Source organism: Lipotes vexillifer, unplaced genomic scaffold (genome assembly GCF_000442215.2).
Source record: "Lipotes vexillifer unplaced genomic scaffold, Lipotes_vexillifer_v1.1 scaffold1824, whole genome shotgun sequence".
Lineage (NCBI taxonomy): Eukaryota > Metazoa > Chordata > Mammalia > Artiodactyla > Lipotidae > Lipotes > Lipotes vexillifer.
Window position 1 is genome coordinate 814,358 of NW_006789288.1, and position 18,095 is coordinate 832,452.

Below are 18,095 nucleotides of genomic sequence, written 5' to 3' on the forward strand. Positions count from 1 at the left end.
CCTGCTGAAGGAGACCAACCCTTACTTTGGAAAAACATCAGGAAGGATCTGGCAGATTTCTGGGCGTGTCCCAGATTTTATCTGAATGTAGGGCTAAAATTCCCCAGGGCGAGGGGAAGAGAAAAGTGGCAGCTGAGCTTATTGAGAAACATAATATTCACAGGAGACCTGGCCCCAGGACCCTCTGCCGGTCCTTCGTCTAGGGATCTTGGACCGTCCAGGAAGCATCCATCAGAGAACATGGGATTCTACTTTGTTCTGAAGGCCTGGATGCAGGGAAGGATGTTATAAGAACAGGCTTTAAGGAACTGGATTTTGTCTGTTACACCACGTTCTTGCTGGCCTTGGGGATCTTGTCCATTCCAGCCCCTGGGTGGCCTCTTACAAGAGCCCACAGGGGAAAACTGTCTGGGTCTCAGGCACATTTATGAGCCACTAGCCTTTTCTTTCTTTTTTTTGCAGTACGCGGGCCTCTCACTGCTGTGGCCTCTCCCGTTGCGGAGCACAGGGCCTTTTCTTACGGACACTGTGACAGCTTTACCTGAGGAAATTTCTATCTCTTTGGCCACCAGGACATCCAGAGTCAAACCCATGTCACCTCTAAGTAGGGATCTGATGACATACGTCCCAGATGATGGCCTACTCCACCTCACTGTCCTGTCCTTGTTCTGATTAGCCTACTTTAAAAAAAAATCCTACTGTACTCTATGGATATGTTTCTTTAAGTGCTTTTTCAAAAGCCTTTTGGGGACAGAGCAGGAGATAAATAAATACATAAAACATTAAAAAAATTAAATCTCCCAAAATAAAATTTGAAAAACCTGACATCTTGCCCTGTCCCCAACTAAGAGCATGTTTGGCTCGTTGTTGGCAGGGCTTCCCAGTGGAAGGGTGCTATACCCTGTAGGGTCTTCAGATGATGCAGCTTTCTTTCCTCGTGGTCCTGCATGGTCCTCCTGATCTGCTGGTAATACGCGTGCACGAGCCGGCCAACACCAGCGCTAGTCACGTAGACGCTTTCCACAGCCGCCTCCATCAGTGTTCTCTGTGGGCAGGAGGGACAAGTCTCAGCAGAGGGCACACGTGGAGCCAGCCATGGCCGACATGGTCCTGGCTCCCATATTCCACCCACTGCCAACCTTGGCTGGTCAGCAGCAGGCAGAGAGCATGTGGCTGGTTTAAACCAGTTTCGATAATCTTATTTTCCTTTGTCAGGGATGGTCTGAGACTGACCGTATGACCCAGTTCTGGCCAATGAGATGAAATATTAGGGAAAGTCTGCTGAGGGCCTACCCTTTCCGAACATTAAGGCAAAGCCTTGGTGGGGGTGAAAGACTTTGCTGTTTCCCTCTTCCTGCCAAGAATGCAAACTTGATGTCTGGAGTGGCAGTGGCCATTTTGAGACTATGAGGCAACCAACCCACACCAAGAATGATGGATCAGAAAGAGAGAGTCTGGTCCATGGTCCTATCACAGAGCCTCTGTGCCAGCCTGGAGCCACCTACTTCCACATTTCTTGTTATGTGAGATCAGTAACTTCTATTTATTTTTGTCCCTTGCAGTTACATGCATTCCTCAATGATATACCTTCAGACCCAAAGCAGAACAGAAAGGAAATGCTGAGATGTCCCATCATCAGGGACATGTTGGTTGTGCACTGGCAAAATCACCGTCTTTTACTTCATACGATCATGGGCAAAAGTCAGTTTCCAGAGCCCCCATTTCAGCATTTATTGAATGGTTCCAAGCTTTGGGCCAGAAAAAAAAATACCCATTTATTATTGTTGAGTGATTGGTTATGTTCCAAGGCCTAAGAAATGTTCCCTGATTTGCAGGTGTGGACGGAAGCTGTGGGGGTGAGGAGGGTTGCAGCTCAGGGTGCAGAGCAGGTGAGAGCCCACCTCACTCCTGGGCCCTGCTCCTCCCTTACTGTGGCCGGTTCTCTCTCCCTCTCTGTTGGACATCTACATCTGATTGCACGAGGACTCCGGGCTCTGGCCTTGCACTTCCGGTCAGGAGCTCCCGCTGGCGGCCAGCGGCCCTCCTTGAATTTCATTTGGCGCATGGAAGGCAGAAGACAGGAAGCCCCTCCTCTCCCCTCTCAAGTCGGCAAACCCACCTGCACATCACGCCTTCTGTCCATCTGTCTTCCTGCCACAGGGAAGTGGTGTCTACACCCTCTGCATCCCACCGCTCCACCCCTCTCCAGGGCCTCCACCATTCTGTCCTCCTCATTAGTTTTTCCAGCTGGTGTACCATTCGAATCAGCAAACACATTTGCTTGAGTAGCTCCGACTTTTCAGCCCTCTCTCGATCCCCTTCAGGCACTGCCTGTTGTCTCAGTTTCTGCAAAACTTCTCAAGGGTTAGCGTGTCCTCTCCCAGTAGATTGTAAGCTCCTTGAAGGCAGGAATCCTGCCACCTGGCTACTCTCTATCCCAGCACCTGCCGCAGGGCCTGGAGCCAAGGAGCCCTGTGAAATGAACATCCTTCCAGATACTGAGCCCATGTTCTTTCTGGTGCGTGTGTGTACTGGGGGCGGGGAGCGGTGTTCATCATCATCTAATTCTGAATCAGAGTCCCTTGGGGAAGGTGAGGACAAAATATGCCAAACTCATATTTCATTCTGTTTTCCTGTAACGACCGTTGATTAGGTCAGAGTTATAGAATTTTAGGGGAAGGAAGAGACCCATCCAGCATCGCTAGCCCTGACGCCTGGATCATGTGCGGCAGACGTGAGAGATTTAGAACGGCAAGGGGTGTCTCAGAAATGTGAGTCCAACCTCTTTACTATGCAGATGTGTGACTTTATGTAAATGAAAGGACTCATGGAAGGTGCCCGCAAGCATCCTGGCATATCCTGATGTGGGTCTGCTGCCATCCGCAGATCTGTGACACCTCCCATGGGTGCCGGCCATGGACTCTCTCTGCCGTGGTCTGCAATACACGGGGTGCCCTGCCTTTTCTTACGGCTCGAGTGAGGAGGCAGCCAAGGGGAAGCCGAGCATACGCACCGGTCATGCAGGGCAAGGCCAGCCTCCGGTCCCAGCCGCTCACTGAGGCTGGGAGGCTTTAAACATGTCTTTTGCCCAATGACAAGCCTCAGTCTTCCCACCCGAATGATGGAAAGAAAAATCATCCTTTCTGTGCAAGGGCTGTGGTGAGAGCCCAGTGAGACGAGGCAGACAAAGCCCTCCTGCAGACGTAGAAGGGCAGTGCTCACGTCACTTCTTACTATGGCTATTTGCACTCCTGCGGTTTGTCATCACCGTCAGTACAAGGAGTAAACCGCTGCTTACTCAAGTCAGACTGATTTTAGCTGCATCGCTCAGCTGTCAGGGCCAACGCCACCAACCCTCAGGTCTCCGCAGAGGCGGCCAGAGGCAGGGAGTGTCCATGTCTCTCCCTGGGAGAGGGGCTTTGGTTCAAATCCTGCGTCAGCCACAGACTGGCTGGGCGGGGCGGGGCGGCTCTGGGTGAAACCACGTCCCTCTCGGAGCTGCTGCAAGGACCGAGCCAGGGCTCAGAAAGATGCGACATGGGGCCAGGCAGCAGGTGCAAGTCCTCACTGCTCCACGGGGGGGGGGGGGGGGGGGGGGGTGTCTGTCTGCAGGTTCTCCGGCAAAGGCGTGGCCATCACAGCCTCACATCAGGAGCAAGTGAGGGAGACAGAGGAGGGTCACGTTTCAGATGAGGACTGGACCAGCCTCAACTAAGATCCTTTGCAAAACTGAGATTCTGTTATTTTGTGAAAATTGAGTTATTGCTGTTTAATTAAAAAATAAGAAGCACCATTTCCAAGGCTCAACATTTAATATCCTGGAGACAGAAGCCTTATGTTAGTTTTAGTAGCTGGGAGGCCAGAAGCTCCTGGGCAGGCCCCGGCTGCTGCTCTGCCCTAATCCTTCCTCTTGTCCGCCCCTGCCCCCCACCCCAGCCCAAAGTCTCCTGTGCCTCGGGCTCCCTGGGGCTGGGGTGGCCTCGCACCTTGAAGTCATCCCTGTCCTTGGCCCGGCTTTTGGAGGCCATGTTCCGCGCGTGGCCCAGCAGCGTCTGCCCGATGGCCCGCTCTGCGTGCTGCTGTAGGAGCTGCCCGACTTCCTGGGCCTCAGCCAGGAGCTGCTGCCGAAGCTGCAGCCGTGTCTGCTGCGTCTCCTCCTCCAGCCGGCCAGCCTCCTCCAGGACGCGCGCCTCCTGAAAAGGACAGGCGGGGAGAGGTTGGAGCCCCACTGCTGCCCTGCACGGATGCTCCGGTCAGGGCCAGGACCAGGATGTACGGTCGGCCCTGCCCGGGGTCCCAGGAAGGTTGGAGAAGGGATGGAGAAGGCGTGGAAAGTGGGGACCTCTATACGCACTTGATGGGCCTGGGTATCTTGAAGATCCCCCAAGGCATTTATTGAGCACCAACCACGTGCCCAGTGCCATCTGTGGCTTCACACATATACAAGCCCTTCCTCATTCATCCCAAACACCGTGAGGCCTGAACACTAGCAGCGATGAGGACACAGAGGCTCAGAGAGGCTAAGTAACTTTCTATAAGTCCCACAGCAGAGTGGGTTCTAAAGTCACGTCTGAGTCCGTGAGTAGTCTGGGACATCATGGAGGCCAACACAAGGCCTATGGGGATTCCTTTCCCTGAAGGAATAAGAGCTGGAGAAGGAGGTGGGGGAATCAGAGGTAGGGCAGTAAGTCTTGCCTGCTTCCCACCAAGCCCTCCTGGGCCGAGCAAAAGAGACCGTGAGCTTGTCCCTCACGAAGGGGTCAGAAAACATCAGGTGCTCCTATAGCTCAGTGGCTACAGGAGACCTGGAGTCAGCTTGCTTGGGTTTAAATCCCAGTCCCACAATTTACAGTCTTTCTTTTGATTTGTTAAAACCTTAAAACAGACTAGAGAGCCCTTTTCTCCCAACGCCCGATGACGACTGTACCTATCCGTGCTCTGATTTCACGTGCGTTTTTAGTATAATTATAATGTACACCAGAAACTTTGGGCATGCTGGGTGCCCCACTACAGGGGGGGCTGCCATTGTCCTGACCCCACAACGATGCTGGGGCAGGATTGGGGTTTTGGCTAAACCGGGCTGTAACCCGGAAGCTGAGAAAGCAGCGCTCCTGTCTGCGGGGCAGGGGGCTGACGCACAGTCTTACCAAGGCTCTGAGCAGCTGCCACTGATGCTCGTCCAGACACTGGGAGGAGTCCTGCTCCAGGGCGTGCTGTTCGCGCAACTCCTGGAGAAGGCTATTCTTCCCTGACAGTCTCATCTGCGTCAGGGTGGTGATGGCGCTGCTGCGGAGAGCCAGCCTCCGGAGGGCTGAGCGTAAGAGCAGGTCGTGCCCCTGCAGGATGCACCGCGTGGACCTTTGGAGAAAGTGGGTGCCGGGCTGAGGGGTCAATATTCTTGGCTCCACTGAGTGTGACTGGTTAATGTTATGTGACAGCTTGACTGGGCCATGGGGTGCCTGGACATGTGATCAAACATCATCCTGAGAACTTCTGTGAGGGTGTTTCTGTATGAGGTTAACATTTGAATTGGTACACTGTGTAAAGCAGATTGTCCTCCCTAATGTGGGTGGGCCTCATCCAATCAGTTGAAGGTCTGAAGAGAGGAAAAAGCTGACTTACCCATGAGTAAGAGGGAACTCCTCCTGCCTGAAGGCCTTGAGTGGGATAAGGGTTTCTCGTTTTGGACTCAAACTGAAACACTGGCTTTCCCTGGGTCTCGAGACTGCTGCCTTCAGACTGGCTCTTACACCATTAGCCCTCCTGGTTCTCAGGCCTTTGGACTTGGGACTGAAACTACATATTGGTTCTCCTGAGTTTCCAGCTTGTCAGCTGCAGATCTTGGGACATCTCAGCTTCTCTCTCTATATCTATATCTATATCTATAGGTTCTGTTTCTCTGGAGAATCCTAATACACTGACCCAACAAGAAATACCCCAAACAGTCATGCCCCACAGGGAGCCTTTACAGAGGTAGTAGGTTGGAATTATCCCATCCCCCACTGCCCATCCTCTTAGACGTGGTGCTGACCTGGGTTATATTCAGCCAACTGTTCTTTTACTAATCTTTTTAACTTTATCACGTTCTGCCCCAAGTTTCAGGTGCATATATGCAGCTGCCTTCAGTACATATCCACTCAAATTTCTTACATAGCTCTCAAAATTAACACATCCAAAACTGAAATCATGAGCTATTTTTGAGTTCCTATCCCAATGAGTCAAGTAGAAAACCTCAGTCTACCCAGGAGGCTCGACATCTGGTTTTATAACTTGAGGTATTTTCTGACAGCCTGAAAAGTTGAACAAAGCACTGTCAGTCAGTTTACCAAGGAGAAGAGACCTGGCAAACACTCCAGGCTTCCAGCTGGGGGCCCTCATCCTAAGAATAAGAATAAAGACCTAATTTTGAATCAGCTAAATTCACAAATGGAGTGGTTGATTTGTCACTTTCTGAAATCCCTGCTAGAAGTAAGATAAATCCTCTCTGGAGGAAGATCCCATCATCCAAAGTCTCAAATTATCTCTACAATTTTTAATAACGCTGTCCAGCATTCAGTAAAAATAACCAGACTTGCAAACAGATAAGAACTGACCAAAAATAAAGAGAAAAAATGGGTCATAGAAACATACCCACAAGATATTGGACATCAGAATAATCAGCTATGATGAATATGTTTAGGAAATTAAATGAGAAAATGAACTTTAGCAGATAACTGGAAACTATGACAAAAATAAAATGGAAATTTTAGAACTGAAAACATAGTAACCAACATTAAGAATTCAGTACATGGGGGCTTCCCTGGTGGCGCAGTGGTTGAGAGTCCACCTGCCAATGCAGGGGACACGGGTTTGTGCCCTGGTCCAGGAAGATCCCACATGCCGCGGAGCGGCTGGGCCCGTGAGCCATGGCCGCTGAGCCTGCGCGTCCGGAGCCTGTGCTCCGCAATGGGAGAGGCCATAAGAGTGAGAGGCCCGCGTACCGCAAAAAAACAAAAAAAAAAAACAAAAAAAGAACAGTACATGGGTTTAACAGCAGATAAGACACAACTGAAGAGAGCAGGAACTGGAAGATAGTTCAAAATAAGTATCTAGACTGAACCACAGGGAACAAAAACATAGAATAGCTTCTAAGAGGCAAATGACATAAGGTAAAAATAATCTAATAAACGTGTAACTGTAGCCCCAGGAAGAATAGGGACAGAAGAGGCAGAAGGAATATTTAAAGAGATAGAGGCTCAGAATTTTCAAAAACTGATGGAATATAGCAAATCACAGGTTCAAGAAGCACTACAGATTTATTTAAAACAAGCAAACAAGAGATTCACAAAAAACCACACCCATGTTTAGGCATATTATAATAAACTGATGAAAACCAAAGAACAAAAGAAAATCTTAAAAGCAACCAGAAACAATTGAAATCAGAAGACAAAATATTACCTTTAAAAGTATTTTAAAAAAACAACCAAACTAGGATTCTATACCCAATGAAAACATTCCTCAAAAATGAAGATGAGATAGACATTTTCAGACAAACAAAACCTAAGAGAATCTGTCACCAGCAAATCTAAAATAATGAGAACCTTCATGCAAAAGAAAATACTCCTAGATGGAAACTTAATGATACAGGAAACAGCCCAGAGCAACGGAAAGGGTAAATCTAAATGAACACTCACTGCATAAACCAAAACTAATATCTCATGGGTTGAAAATATATAGAGATGTAAAATATCCAGTAAGTCATGTGCCCACATCAATTCTGACTCCAAGCTTTCATCCGTGGTACTCTGCTATCACTCTATTTGATATTTATATTCACAATGTGGTCTCAAGATCACACTGTAAGGGAGGCCAGGGTACGGTTAACCTTACAGATGAGGACACTGAGGTTAGCACCGAGTATCACACAGGACACAGGCCTCCACCCTCCAGAAAGCTGTACTCACTCTTCAGTGAGGCCGCCAAGTTGGCCCAAGACTTGGTGGATGATGCTGTCCTGGTCATCCCGCAGGTGTGTCTGCAGCACAGTGGACAGTGTGTGCTCCTCCATCCACACCTAAACCCCAGGACAGAGGGACAGGGGTCAACTCAAGTTCAGTTCATCCATCATTGCTTTGTTGGATCATACCTTTTGTTTCTATTTTTTAAAAATCCCTTTCTTAAGGGATTTTTAAAAAAAATCCCTCCTCCATCCACACCTAAACCCCAGGACAGAGGGACAGGGGTCAACTCAAGTTCATTTCATCCATCATTGCTTTGTTGGATCATATCTTTTGTTTCTTATTTTTTAAAGATCCCTTTCTCCCTTGATTTAATTAAATTTTTCTCTTATATTTTTGGCTAAAGTTTAAAAATGTTTCCTATTTTCATGTACATCTTAAGGCATTTAATACGTATTTTCTGTGGCATGAGGAAGCGATCTAATTTTCTCTGGATAAATTGACACTAATTGTCCTAGCACCATTTATTAGATAATTTTTTAATGATGGGCCTGTCATGCCACCTTGTCTGATGTAGTTTCCATATATATGAATTTCATTCCAGGCTCCTTCTTTTATTCTGTGGATCTGTCTGTTTGTTTCTATATAAATACCTCACTGCTTTAATTCCTGTAGCTTATAGGAAGACTTCATAGCTGCTAGGGCAAGTCTTCCCACATTCTTTTGTACAAAACTGTCTTAACTATTCTTGGTTGCTTTACTTTACATATGCATTTTAGGATCAGTTTATTAAGTTTGGGAAAACAGCTTTTTTTCGATTTTCTTCTAACTGGATTGAATTTACAGATTAATTTGTAGAGAATCACTGTTTTTCCAAAATTGAGTTGTCCTATCCAAAAACAAGGCCTTTCTCTCAATTCTTGCTTTATCCTTTCAACAGCATTTTATAAACTTCTCCGTTAAGCTCTTATAAACATTGGTCAGATTTATTTTTAGGCACCATGTAGCTTTTATTCTGAAGGGGATCTTTTAGGCTCCCTGTAGCTTTTATTCTGAAGGGGCTCTTTATGTTAGCACTGTTCTCCTCTACTGCTTGGAAAGTTACCTATTCTGTTTCTATTTCTTCAGTGGTTTAAACTTTTTAATGTACATTCCCAACTCCAGAAATCGTAAGTTAATCAACATTTCTTTTACCTTAGAATTCATGACAGTCAGCACTTCTGAAAATTTCTTATCTGTTATCACTTTGAATTTTATCTCTCCTTCATTCTCTCCTTCTAGAATTCTCAGAAGACTAAGGAAGTCCCTCTAGGACTTTCGCATTCTGTTCCCATGTCTCCTAACCGCTCATATTTTCCATCTCTTTAGCTCTCTGTGTCATATTCTGGACCACTTTCTCACCTTTATCTCCTAGTTTACACACTGTGCCTTCAACCATAATTCGATCTGCTGTTTAACTCATCCATTAAATTTCTGTTCTCATGACTATAATTTTCATACATAAACTATGTGGTTTTTTATCTGTCATCTTTTTACATCATGTCATGTTTTTATGCTAGTAATTCCTCCTGTTATTGTTTTATTGTTTTAAACATGCTTCCTTTATAAGCGCTCTCTAATAATCCCTTCACCTGAACTCCTCGGTGCTTGTTGTGGTCTAAACTTGGTGCTTACTGTACATGCTGGCTCTCACTTACGGTGGATTGTTGCTTGTGTGTTTTATAATTTTATAATGTTAGCTCATCTTCAGTGTGGCTTTATCTGTGGAGATCCTGTGAGGTCCAAGGCCACACAGCTTTTTAGTGGAGCAGAGGCTCAAATCTAAGTCTGTCTGTCCCCAAAGCTCAAATCTTTTCTAGCCACATCTGCTCCTCCCTGACTATCTCGCATCACAGGGAGAAACATGCACCTAGAAACATGCAGCTGGACTGTGTTACACCAAGGGCTCAATCACTAAGGTGAGACTCTTTTACTTTCCCACACATGTAGCTCTTTTCTGGAGACTGCCATGCTGTAGGCAGAACAGGGACAAAGCACAGAGTCTGGGTGTGAGTAAGCAGCCTAGACTTCAGTTCTCTGGGCCTTGAGATTCACAGCACATACTTAATCTCACAAAATCACACTGTGTGACTCAGAACTTTTCCTTTAAGTCAGTCTCTGACTCCTCTTGTGAGGGGTCTACAATAACCTGTCAAAGTGCTTGGGAAACCACAACATTCTAGAAAATTCTACACAGTGTAGATTCTCTAAAAGGTAAATTAATATTGTCACTAAGAACATGGGAGTCTTTGGTGTGCGTTTTGAGAAGGCAGATAAAACTAGCAACGGGATCCAAAGCCGATCAAGAGGATGGAGATCATAGCGTCAGATGGTGCCTGCAATGGTCACACCACCCTCTTCAACGTTATCGAATGCAGGTTCATGAATGTTTAAATTCCGACGCAAAAACCTGCTTCCGTGGGCTAGAGCACTGACCCTGTTCATTGCTACCAGGTTATCCTGTGGTTTCCCATATGTTTACTCTTTGTTTCAAATTTTCATTTACTAAAGAGAGAAAGGGAAAAGAACCAACAGGCAGTGCATGCCCGGTACGTGCTCCTATAAAAGGGGTGGGTTTAGAGGTAGGGCCGGTGGAAAAGTCAACACCTAAGGCAGACACTGGAGTGCTGGGAGGAGGGAGGCACTGCAGTTTTAAAAGCACGGTCAGAGGAGGCCTCAAGGTGAAGGTGGCTTCAGGATAAAGACCTGAAGCAGGACGAGTGAAGCAGGAGAGCCCAGGGAGCTAGAGGGACACGAGGATGCTGGGGAGGCTGGAATGGGGTGAGAGGGGGAGACAGGGAGCGGGTCAGAGGGTAACCAGGTCCTGACAGGCAGGGCTGTGTAGGGCATGGTGAGGACACTGGCTTTTCCACTGCATGAAATGAGAAGGGGGTTTTGAGCTGAGAAATGACACGATGTGACACAGTGTCTTTTATCAAATCTAATGTGCCAGTAATTATGAGATGCAGTTATTTGAGGTACCACACAGAGAGAAAAATCACTGGTAATTACATTAAGATGCATCTCAATTTCAGAGATGTTAAAATGGTATTAAAATCTGCATCTTAAAAATGAGTGGTGGCTTCCCTGGTGGTGCAGGGGTTGGGAGTCCGCCTGCCGATGCAGGGGACACGGGTTCGTGCCCCGGTCCGGGAAGATCCCACATGCCGCGGAGCGGCTGGGCCCGTGGGCCATGGCCATGGAGCCTGTGCTCGGCAACGGGAGAGGCCACAACAGTGAGAGGCCCGTGTACCACAAAAAAAAAAAAAAAAAAAAAAAGAGTGGTATACGATATGCTCCCTCTGGAGCAGTGACTGGCCAAGATGGCAGAATAGGAAGACCCTGAGCCACCTCCTCCCATGGCACATCAAAATGACTATTTACAGAGCAACTATTGATGTGAAAGACCTGAAGACTAGCAGAAAAAATTTTACAACTAGAGGTATAAAGAAGGGACCACAAGGAGATGGGTAGGAGGGGCAGAGTCACGGTAAGGTCAAGTTCCATAATTCCAGGTGGGTGACCCACAAACAGGAGAATAATTCCAACTGCAGTGGTTCTCCCCAAGGAGTAAGGGGTCCAAGGCCCATCAGGCTCCCCAGCCCAGGGGTCCTGCATTGGGAAGATGAACCCCCAGAGCATTTGGCTTTGAAGGCCAGTGGGGCTTATATTTTCGGGAGAGCCAAAGGACCATGGGAAATAGAGAGCCATCCTTAAAGCGTACGCACAAAATCTCACAAGGTCCAGGACCCAGGGCAGAAGCAGTAATTTGAAAGAAGCCTGGGTCAGACCCACCTGCTGATCTTGGAGAGCCCCCCAGAGAGGCAGGAGGCAACTGGCGCTCCCCCTGGGGGCATAGATGCCAGCAGCAGCCGTCTCGGGGAGCTCATCCTACCACAAGGACACTGGTGCTGGTAAGCGCCCTTTCGGAATCCTCCCTCTGGTTCATTAGCGCAGGGATCCAGCCTCCCCACCAGCCTGTCGGCACCAGTACTGGGACACCTCAAGCCAAGCAGCTAACCAGGCAGGGACACAGCCCTACCCACCAGTAGGCCAACGGCCTTAGAACCCCTGAGAGCCTCCAGCTGGCCCAGGACCCTACCCTGCCCACCAGTGGTCCACCACCAACTCTAGGACCCCCAGGGCCCTGCAGCCAGAGGCCCCGGGACCTGGCTCCGCCCATCGGTGGGCTAGCACTAGCCCCAAGACCAGCCTCACCTTCCAGTGGTCTTAGTAATATTTTTTTGGATATGTCTCCTCAGGCAAGGGGAACAAAAGCAAAAATAAACAAACGGGACTAAATCAAACTAAAAAGATTTTGCACAGTGAAGGAAACTATCAACAAAACGGAAAGGCTGCCTATTGAACGGGAGAAGATATTTGCAAATGATATATCCTATAAGGGGTTAATATCCAAAATATACATAGAACTCATACAACTCGACATCAAAAACACAAACAACCCAATTAAAAATTGGGCAGAGGATCTGAATAGACATTTTCCCAAAGAAGACATACAGATGGCCAACAGGCACATGAAAAGATGCTCAACATCACCAGTCGTCAGGGAAATGCAAATCAAAACCACAATAAGGTATCATCTTATGTCTGTCAGAATGCTATTATCAAAAAGACAACAAATAAGTTTCGACGAGGATGTGAAGAAAAGGGAACACTGAACAAGTATAATGAACACTGCTCTATGTTCTGTATGAAAATTGTTAAAGAGAGTAAATCCTCACACCACAAGGAAAAAATATTTTTTTTCTATTTCTTTGAATTTGTATCTATAGGAGATGATGGGTGTTCACTAAACCTACTGTGGTCATCATTTCATGATGTATGGAAGTCAAATCACTATGCTGTACACCTTAAACTTACACAGTGCTGTAATGTCAATTACATCTCGGTAAAAATGGAAGAGAAAAAAATTTTTTTTAAGAAAATGGAAGAGAAAAAAATCTTTTTTAATAAAATGGAAGAGAAAAAACTTTTTTTTAATAAAATGGAAGAGAAAAAAAAAATTTTAAGTGTAAGCATCACTCTGGCTGGAGGTTGAGAATAGACCACAAGGGGCCGTAGATTCAGGGACACCAGAGGGCTTGCTCTCAGCAGACTGGGGAGAAGCCCACAAACCTGCCTTAGAACAGATCGTGTTTTGAGAACCACCATTCTACAACCTGTTCCAATTGTGTGACTGACAAACTCCACAACATTTAACAACTTCTCTGCGTAACAGGATATGAAATCACCAAGGCCTTTTGGATAGAAAATAAGTGGGAAATGCATTTCATAGTCTGGGTGTGTGTTAGATTTTCCATGAATAGTTTTGTTGGCCTTTTCATCTCATGACTAAATATTCATCTTGACCACAGAAAGTTCATCTCATTTTTATCATCAACAAGGAAATATGGCAAGTGGGAGAGAATATGGATCTCTAAATATCTTGTGGTAATTTAAGGCAACTAAACAATCAATCAGTAAATTAATTTTGACATCCAAACTTTGAGAAAACAGACTTGGGTCATAACTTATTTAATCAGTTGATGAGGTCATTAACTTCTGCTTGCTTCTTGCATGCAGAACTCCTCTTGAAATACTGCACAAGCAAAGGAATAGTCACACGCGTGCATATGCTCACAAAGTAAATAAATAAAACCCAGAAGCTATGCATTGTCTGACATCTGCTTAAAGTAACTTAAGACTCATAACTAGAGGTTTTTAGATGAACCATGGCTGTTTGCCTAATAATTTATCAGGAATGAAGTTCTAGGTTTTTTCAGTGTCAGTCATTAAGCAATTAAACAGATACTGCGTGAAGGGTCTTAACCTGCATTATCTCACAGCAACCCTGTTGGGTATTTCGATCCCTATTTTTCACATGAAAGCTGAGGTTCAGAGAAATTCAGCAAGCTGTGCAAAAGCAGAGTTGTGGGAAATCTGCCAGGTGACTGGCAAGAGTCACCCAGCCCATTAACGGGGTTGCTCTGGTTCAAACCCAGGCATCCAGCTTCCAACATTAGAAGCCTGTCTTCAGACCACAGCTGTCTCTAAGAGGCCTGATCCCCATCTGGGAGCCGACATCAGAGGCACATCAGACTTATCTGGTGATCTTTCCAAACCGCTGAGGCCCAGGTTTCTCCCCTCTTTCCCCGGAGATGGTAAATTATATGGTCTGGGGCCCAGGATTGGTAAGAATCAGAGGAATTCAGCTTCATTTACCCTTGGTGACCCTGTGATAATTTCCGAAGCTGCATTATTGTTGCTGGAAATGCAGCAAAGTTTTCCTGAGCATTTGCTATATCCCAGCTACTGGGCTTTGATTAAGGAAGTGAAATATGGAAAGCAGGGTTGCTGTCCTCCAGGAGCCTACAGCCATATCGAGGAGGCTGCAAGTTACCAGTGACAGGACAACACAATGCAGCTGACGGCGGATTGAAATTAATTAGAAGGAGGTCTAATAAATTGGACAGGGAGGAAACTAGGCGCTATGCTCGCCCCTGGCTGGAAATGGCCCCGTGATGCTTCCCTTTATTTATTGGTATTTTGGACAGCTCCCGTCAGCTGCTTTAGAAAACCTCTATTGGTTGCATCAGTTGAGCGCTCTTTTGTAACTAACTGAACACTCAATGTAAAAAGACAGGGTGTTTCTTATAACAAGCACCTTGGGGTAGGCAGTCCAGGGCTGGGACAGTCCGCCTTTCTGCCCCACCCTCCTGAATCCTGCCTCTAAGTCAAAGGAAGGCCAGCATACCTCCAGTCCTCCTGTACCTGCTCTGGGCACGAAGAACAGGGAACAGTGAAGAGGAGGATGTCTCCTAGCAACACTTGGCCTTTGTATTAGGGAACAGAAGCCTTGTGCAGGTACCATACCTTCTCTCATAGGCTAGAACTGAACGCGGCCACTTCTAGATGCTGGGATATTGAGCATGTTAGTTTTACAGCCTCTAGCATGCAGGAAAGCAAGAGAGAAAGGAAATGTGGGCGTTTTCATTTAGAAATCTGACAGTTCTTAATTCTTTAAAAATAAAATTGAGGTATATTAGTTTACATAGCTATTGTAACACGTGGCCACAAACGCTGTGGCTTCAAATGACAGAAATTTAGTATCTTACAGTTCTGGAGGCCAGAAGTCTGAAATGAAAGGAACAGGGCTGTGTTCCTTCTGGAGACTCTGGGAGGAGTCTGTTCCTTGCCTTTTCCAGCTTCTCGAGGCCTCTCGCATTCCTTAGCCGATGCGCACATCACTCTAGCCTCTGCTTAGGTCCTCACATCTCCTCTGACTCTGACCCTCCTCCTTCCCTTTTAAAAGGACCCTTGTGATCACACTGGGCCACTCAGATAATCCAGAATAATCTTTACATCCCCAGATCCTTAATTTGATTGCACACAATCAGGTCCCTTTGCCCTGTTAGGTAACATATTCACAGGTTCTGGGGATTAGGATGTGGGGACATTATTCTGTCTACCACATATATACATGGTTTTAATAATGAAATAGACTTTCACTGAAAAACAGGAGTCCCGTGTGTGCAGCTCCTCCCCGCAACCAGTCCACTCCCTTGAAGAACGTTTATTTCTATTTTATTTCTATTATTCTAAAGAAGGCTTTGCTGCCCTTCTTGTTGGATTAACCGAAGGCATCATCTACTGACCTCCTATCCTGGGAGAGGAGGGCTCTTGCTGTCTTCCCCCCCTCTCCCCATTGTGAAAGGTTGGCAACCACAATCTTGGTAAAGCATCTAGCATAGGCACTAGGGGATGCTCAGTGAAGGGAATCCCTCGTTATTCTTCAGAAGCTTACAAAAAAGGCAGACTCCAGACCCAGTTTTACAAAATGCTGCACCTGCTTTTCTTGCTCCAGGAGATCTTGGAAGAGTTTCCACTGCTGACTCCGGAAGCGATCCAACTTCTCCAGCTGCTGGGCCGCATTCTCCTGGGCCTCCTGCCTCAGGTATTCACACTCTGCCTGGGAGAGGTCAGTCACACAGGGGAGCGTCTGGAGGAACAGGACGTCCACAAACTTCTCGAACGTTTCCATGGTGCTGCGATACAGCTCCTGAAGCCGAGAGCCACACGACGGAGCTACATGTCAGGCTCTCACCCAGGGCAGGGCCGAGTGTTTCATGCAGGCCACAGAGGAAATCCAGCGAAGGGAGCTCTCAAATCACACACAGGCACGTGCACGCACACACATGCACACAAACACACTCAGTCTTGGGAAACACCCACTGCCTTCCAGCCCTCTCACCCTCACCCAGTCAAGTGCCAAACCTGCGATTTTGACCCAATGAGCCCTTAATCACTGGCGTTTCCTCTAAACCTCCATCCAGATTACTTTCACGGCCCCTCACTGGTCTCCCTGCCTCCCTCCACCCTCCACACTTAGGTGAGTTATTTGCACAAGCATAGATCCTTCAATTCCAGCTCAAATAACCTGGAAGACTTCTCTTCCCATCGCAATCAGACCTGCCTAGCAGGGCTTCAGGGGCTGCCTCATTTCTCACCATTCTGTTACCTTCATCCCACCTCCCCCACTCCATTCTCTTTCTAAAACTCCTTTAATTGTGAAAAACAAAACCCTGTAGATAATAATATATTAAACATCTCTGAATCCACCACTCAGTTTTCCTTTTTGCTTCAGACTAAAAACACTGAACCTTACAGGTTAAGTTGGAATCCTTTAAGTTCGCTCTGCAATTCTTTTCCCCTCCCTCCCAGTGTCCTCAGAGATAGCCATCCCCATGAATTCAGCATCTCTGTCTCCAGTTTAGATTTCTATACTTTCACTATATATGATGCCCATAAATGTGGCTTTTGGTGTGTGTGTTACTTCACATAAATGGCATCTCGCTGCATGTTTCATTACATGGATGCTTTTTAAAGCCTCTCCCCTTCTCCCCACCTCCAGGCACTTTCACACCTGAAATGGACTCCTCTTCACCCTGCAAAACACCTGCAAAATAATCCCTTCTCGATGAAGCCTTGCCTGAGCCACTCAGACTAACATGGACATTTCTCACCCTGGGCTCCTGCAGCTCTTTGGTTAGCCCCACCAGGGCATCAAAACTACAGTTTATCTGTCATCCCTCCTGGACCACAACTGCCCAAGAGCAGAGGCTGCATCATACTCAGATCTGCACCCACGTCTCACACCCTCCTAGACTAAGCACCTGACTGCAGTTTCTGAATGCATCACACACCAACATGATGCAGAATGCCCATTTCCCCTTCTCCATCTAGGAACTCCCCTCACATGTTCCAAACTCAATTTGAGATCTCCTCTTTTGGGAAGGCCTCCCGACCACAGGGTTGTTTGTTTTTTGTTTTTAACATCTTTATCGGAGTATAATTGCTTTACAGTGGTGTGTTAGTTTCCGCTTTATAACAAAGTGAATCAGTTATACATATACATATGTTCCCATATCTCCTCCCTCTTGCATCTCCCTCCCTCCCACCCTCCCCATCCCACCCCTCTAGGTGGTCACAAAGCACGGAGCTGATCTCCCTGTGCTATGCGGCTGCTTCCCACTAGCTATCTCTTTTACATTTGCTAGTATATATAAGTCCATGCCACTCTCTCACTTCGTCCCAGCTTACCCTTCCCCCTCCCTGTGTCCTCAAGTCCATTCTCTACATCTGCATCTTTATTCCTGTCCTGCCCCTAGGTTCTTCAGAAAACTTTTTTTTTTTTTTTTAGATTCCATATATATGCCGACCACAGGGTGTTTTACGAATAAAGTCTTATTACTTTAGCATCTATAGGGCCTAGAAAAGCACCTGGCAAATATCAGGTAATAATATTATAATTGTTAATGATTATGAACTGTTACCATGTGCCAGAGAGTGTCATAAACACTTTTCTTGTATAATCTCATTCATCCTTCTAACAGTCCAATGAAGATGTTCTATTATAATTACCATTACTTTACAGATGAGGAAACTAAGACCCAGAGAAGATAAGTAAATGGACATTTGTAGAGGGTGGGTCCTGGCTGTTGGACTATTGGACTCATGCTCTTAACCCATATGCTACAAGGATAATTGGCTATTTTTGGAAAAAAAAATTCTCAGCACCTCCTCTGGTGTACTGAAGTCATACTTGGTGTGCTCAATGAA

General features: G+C 46.6%; 1 protein-coding gene across 1 annotated transcript in view; it reads right to left on the reverse strand.

Moving 5' to 3' along the window:
* The window catches only part of EVC (EvC ciliary complex subunit 1), an 81,836-nt gene that overhangs the window by 8,790 nt on the left and 54,951 nt on the right, over window positions 1-18,095 (reverse strand). Inside the window, exons 12-16 of the mRNA XM_007462461.1 lie at window positions 15,823-16,035; window positions 7,944-8,053; window positions 5,148-5,358; window positions 3,987-4,193; window positions 901-1,045 (exon numbers count right to left, since the gene is read on the reverse strand). Coding sequence (XP_007462523.1) covers window positions 901-1,045; window positions 3,987-4,193; window positions 5,148-5,358; window positions 7,944-8,053; window positions 15,823-16,035 — 886 coding nt within the window. The remainder of the gene's footprint in view (window positions 1-900; window positions 1,046-3,986; window positions 4,194-5,147; window positions 5,359-7,943; window positions 8,054-15,822; window positions 16,036-18,095) is intronic.